Raw genomic sequence first — 5831 nt, 5'->3', positions numbered from 1 at the left:
TGTGACAAGTACTCCCACACTCCCCTATACATAGCCAAGGGTTAGTAGTTGTTATTTATGACCAAAGATGAGGATAGAAAAATAGAAAATTACATTAACAAGTGAGGTGTTGGCAGAAGAGATGGTTTTTAGCCGATTCTTAAAGACAGAGTCAGATCTTGTCGCAACCGGCAGATCATTCCACTCGTCAAACAGAACCAGATAAGGTTCGCAAATTCGCAATAGTGATTTTTTTCCTTTTTGGCAACCAGATTCAGTTTCCAAGACAGCTGCAGCACCTCAGCAGACAAGATGGTGGTTTCTAGGCACAGGAGTCTGTTGTCTAAGTTAGCGGATACTCCATTGGTATCTGTGCGAACGGCCGGTGTCTCAAAGGTGGTCCGGTGGTCCAGTGGTCTCAAGTTCAGTGGTCCCAGAGGTGTCAGAGGTATGTCCCTAGACCCTCTGCCCTGGGGAAGATGGCCATACCTGAAATCCTTAGACTCTCTACCATGGCCAAGTATTGTTGAATTGAATGTGTTCTAGTGTTCTCTGGTCCTTGTTTCCAATGTGGATTATCTTATTTATTTTAATAAACCTACCTGGGTTTGGATTTGCTACCTGGCCATTACACATAGATTATCATTAAAGCAAAATACTGTCAGTCAAAATCTAAAATTGGACAATTTTAAAATCAAGTTTGAAAAAAGTTTAAAATACAACTCCAAATCAGAAAAAGTTGGGACACTGTAGAAAACCGTAAAAAAGGAATGGAATAATTTACAAATGTCATAAACTTATATTTTATTCACAATAGAATACAGATAACATATCAAATGTAAAAAGTGAGACATTTTGAAATGACATGCCAAATATTGACTCATTTTGGATTTTATGAGAGCTACACATTCCAAAAAAAGTTGGGACAGGTAGCAATAAGAGGCCGGAAAAGGTAAATGTACATATAAGGAACAGCTGGAGGAGGACCAATGTTTAGGAATGCGATTGTTGTCCTATTCTTGTGCAAAACAGACTTCTAGTTGCTCAACTGTCTTAGGGCTTCTTTGTCTCATCTTCCTTTTTATGATGTGTCGAATATTTTCTGTGGTTGACAGATCTGGAATGCAGGCTGGCCATTTCAGTACTCAGATCCTTCTTCTACGCAGCCATGATGTTGTAATTGATGCAGTATGTGGTCTGGCATTGTCATGTTGGAAAATGCAAGGTCTTCCCTGAAAGAGAGGACGTCTGAATGAGGGCATATGTTGCTCTAAAACTTAGATAAACCTTTTTAGCATTGATGGTGCCTTTCCAGATGTGTAAGCTGCCCATGCCACACGTACTCATGCAACCCCAAACCATCAGAGATGCAGGCTTCTGAACTGAGCGCTAATAACAACTTGGGTCGTCATTGTCTTCTTTAGTCCGGATTAAATGGCATCCCAGTTTTCCCAAGTTTTGATTCGTCTGACCACAGAACAGTTTTCCACTTTGCCAAAGTCCATTTTAAATGAGCCTTGGCCCAGAGAAAACACCTGCGCTTCTGGGTCATGTTTATATATGGCTTCTTGTTTGACCTATAGAGATTTAGCTGGCAACGGCGAATGACACGGTGGATTGCGTTCACGGACAATGTTTTCTGGAAGTATTCCTGAGCCCATGTTATGATTTCCATTACAGTAGCATTCATGTATGTGATGCAGTGCTGTATAAGAGCCCGAAGATCACGGGCATCAATTATGGTTTTCCAGCCTTGACCCTTACGCACAGAGATTGTTCCAGATTCTCTGAATCTTTGGATGATATTATGCACTGTAGATGATGATAACTTCAAACTCTTTGCAATTTTTCTCTCAGAAACTCAGAAAACTATTTTTTTGGCGCAGCATTGGGGGAATTGGTGATTCTCTGCCCATCTTGACTTCTGACAGACACTGCCACTCTGACAGACTTTTTTATAGCCAATCATGTTAACAATTGAACTAATAAGTAGCAAATTAGTCCTTAAGCTTTTCCTTATATGTACATTTAAATGTTCTTGCCTCTTATTGCTACACTCTAAAAAAAACAAACGGTGCTATATAGCACCAAAACTGTTGATTTGAATCGTAACCATAGAAGAACCGTTTTTAGTGCAATAACAAATAACTCATGGTAAAATTATTTTCACTATAGTAGACCCCCTTTCTTTCTCTTTGTATTTCTGTCATACATTTAGGCCCTGACCAAAATTTCACTCTTGATTTACAATTAAGTGCCTTCATGTGCCTGTGAAGTGTACCATTTGTAATTTTAAGTTTTGTAGGGGGTGCTCATGAGCGCATCCTATGTGCCTCCCCTTCTTCTGCCCTCATGCCATGGTTACCACATTCTAGCTGGCACTGTAAATGCTATATAAGTTCATGAGCATTTCTTAAGAGGATCTGCAGCTGGCGTGGACGGGAAATTGATGTCTGACAGATTCACCATAGGAATAAGGTCTGTTGTTAGTCTTTAAGCTTTAAAAAATTAACCAAAATCTAAAAATTGACTTTGTGAGTGTTGAGTTTTCATTAGTATTTTAATTGTGTGTTTTTCTCTTTCAGCTTATGGCAGAGGCCAATGGCACAATCATAGAGGTGTCTTTTGTTTACCAGCAAATCTTTAAGATAGACTTTGATGCTGGCATTCACACTAGAATTTCATTGGCTGTGCTTATACCCCTGTTCTTCATTTTTGTAAACTGTGTCATGCTCATTGCTTTAGGAAGCAAGTCAGTATTTTATGAAACTCCACGCTACATTCTGTTTGGTCACATGCTTATAAATGATTCTGTACTTTTGTCTGTCACAACCATCATGTATATTTTGGGTTGTATCTCAATGCAAATCACCAAAGCCTTGTGTGCTCTTTTTGTCTTTTTCTCCCACTGCACTTTCCGTAACTCTCCTTTGACACTCGCAGTGATGTCTCTGGAGCGGTATGTGGCTATCTGCTTCCCTTTAAGACACTGCAACATTGCCACACCAAGAAGGACCAACATCATTTTGGGATTCATATGGATCCTTAGCTCTCTGACTATTGCTATAGATATCATTTTAGTATTAATTGTCAACCCCAGTAGCTTATCAGATAATATATTTTGCACGTACGAGAAACTGTTAGTAGCGAAATGGCAGATGGATAAATATCAAGGATTTGATATTCTTTATTTTGTGTCTGTTGGAGTAATTATTATTTTTACTTACATTAGCATTATGATCACAGCCAGGTCTGTTACATCTGATAAAGATTCTGCTAAGAAAGCCCTCAGGACAGTGCTATTGCACCTGATTCAACTTTGCCTGTGTCTCACCACTTTTCTATATGCTACAATAGAGAAAGCACTGTACATGATGTCAGGTAACAATACTTCTTTCTTTTTAACCCTCAGATATCTGATTTATATTACTGTTCTTATTCTGCCACGCTGCTTAAGCCCTTTGATCTATGGTCTGAGAGATGAGGCCTTGTTGCCTTTATTCAAATATTACTTCTGTTATCGTTCAGGTAGAGCAAGACCCTGTGTTAATGTACATTAACTGATCTGGAGAGGTGTTATAATATAAAAAAAATCGTCTAAATGTGTAAGAATTATGTTGAATGTTAAATTCTGTTGACACTTTTTAAAAATAAAACTACTGATTCTAAAAATGTCTGAAACTTTGTTTAATATTAATATTTTAAAACTTATTTTTAAAACTCTATTTGTTAAAACGATATTTAGTTGGACCTAAGACCTATAATCATGTCTGCTTCTCAAGTAGTGCTGACATTCAGTAAACAAATACTATAAACATTAGCATAAAAATTTGATTACTGGAAAAGTAATGAAGCAACTAGTAATGAACAGATTTTCAGTTCAAAAGTCTATCATTTATTTATTAAGTTGTGCTAAATATGTGATAAAAATGTAAATCATATTTAGAAAATAGAAACCAATACATAAAATGAATGGGAAGGACAGGCCATATCATATGGATGCAAAATTTGACGTATGCACTGCATGATTTTGAAAAGTTGTGTTATTTATACGCAAATTGATGAGACTTCAGTCCAGTATTTACATTTTATGCTAGTTAATGCATGAGATGCTTTATGCTTTGCTGTAGATCACAGAGGCTTACATGCTTAAAAAATGCTGTAAAGGTTTGTACCTTTGCTACTCACTAGTTCTGTTTTTATGTTAATAGCCTGTCTCTGTTTTCGAAACCCTCTTTGAGGCTTCGAATCATGGTTACGTTAAGGGATGAACTTGATAATTCCCTCATGAGAGATGTATTTTTTTTACTCCAGATGACTTAGTTTCCCACTATAATGAGGGACTACATAATGTGTTTGATAAGCTTGCCCCTCTAAAAACTCAGACCGTATATTTTTCTCACTCTGCACCTTGGTTTACACCTGAACTGAGACAACTAAAAACTAAAGGACGTCGCCTGGAGCGTCTATGCATTAAAACTGGTCTTACTTTTCAAAAAGAGATGTATGCAGATCACATGCTCTTCTACAAGAATGCTCTTCTGACAGCTAAATCTGTTTATTATTCTGTTATAATTAGGTCAGATGAAGGGAACACTAGATCTCTGTTTACAACAGTAAATACTATCCTACGGCTTCCTGATAGCCTTCCTTCCCACTTATACTCTAGTGACTTGTGTAATAAATGTATGACTTTTTTATAACTAAAATCGACAATATCCATCAACAATTGGTTCCTCAAAATAGACTGGCATGCGATCTCCCGTTTTTGCTTTACCATGACTCACCTCTCTCTTCATTTTATAACTTTGAACTTCCGACTGTTGATGAAATATTACGTTTCATCCGACAATCTACACTCCCTGACAAAAGTCTTGTCGCTTATCTATTTAGTAGAAACACCTGCTATTAACCTGACTTTTAATTAATCAATTGGTGTTAGAAATAGCTCATATGAAAAGCTAAAACCCTCCCAAATGATGTTTAATGCATGTTAAATGAATTAGTTTCACTACATTTTTTTAGCATTTAATCAAGACAGAGACAGAGGTCAAATTTTGGCAAGAAAAAAGTTTTGTCGCCTATACAGAAACTGAACAAATTTACTGCAAAAATATTTCAGCAAATTATGAAGTGGTGCAGTGAAATCCAAATTTAATCTCTTATATGACTTCCATGAGCTTGAAGGACTGCATCCATGCGGTTTGGCAAGAATTCATACAATGCATTGATTAAAGCTGCGGTCGGCAACTTATTTGATCATATTTTTTGATCATATTCACTGAAACCAACACTATGCTCCGATAGAACAACATAAATTAGACTGTTTAAGAAAAAAAACAGCGTTTCTAGCTCCACCTAGAGCCTGTTATTTGCTTTGCAAAAATCCACTGCTCCCTGTTCATTTGGTCCAATCAGCGCAGGGCTGTGTAAAATCTGCCTGTCAATCACCGTACCTGCACGCGCCACAGATCCCCCTCCCTCCCCCTTGCTCGTGTTACAATATCACAATATCAAAATTGATTGTATTTCGGAGTGTTATTTAAGTAATCTAAGTATTCTTGCTAAGTATGCATTCACAATAATACTGGTGCACATGTGCTGACGAGAACGAGCTCGGAGGGAGGTTGCTCGGAGATAGTGGGGGAGGGACATGAAATTGTAAACATCTGGAAACTGCTCAATCCTCCAGAGTTGCCGACGGCAGCTTTAAGTCATCAGGAATAGCAAAGAAAGCAGTCTTGCATGCCTCCCTGAGTTCATCAATATTCTTTGGTTTCATCTTCCATGCTTCCTCTTTTATCCTACACCACATATGCTCAATGGTGTTCATGTTTGGTGACTGGGCTGAC

At 37.7% G+C, this 5831-nt stretch overlaps 1 protein-coding gene across 1 annotated transcript; it reads left to right on the top strand.

The window, feature by feature from the left end:
- Positions 1 to 2219: 2219 nt before the first annotated feature.
- LOC129424444 (odorant receptor 131-2-like) lies at positions 2220 to 3633 on the top strand. Its single transcript, XM_055181111.2, has 2 exons — positions 2220 to 2457; positions 2565 to 3633. The coding sequence occupies exon 2, from the start codon at positions 2568 to 2570 to the stop codon at positions 3537 to 3539; it is 972 nt and encodes a 323-aa protein (XP_055037086.2). The 5' UTR covers positions 2220 to 2457; positions 2565 to 2567; the 3' UTR covers positions 3540 to 3633.
- Positions 3634 to 5831: the final 2198 nt, after the last annotated feature.

The sequence above is a fragment of the Misgurnus anguillicaudatus genome, chromosome 9 (assembly GCF_027580225.2).
Source record: "Misgurnus anguillicaudatus chromosome 9, ASM2758022v2, whole genome shotgun sequence".
In the NCBI taxonomy this organism is placed as follows: Eukaryota; Metazoa; Chordata; class Actinopteri; order Cypriniformes; family Cobitidae; genus Misgurnus; species Misgurnus anguillicaudatus.
This window is presented reverse-complemented; position numbering and strand designations above follow the sequence as displayed.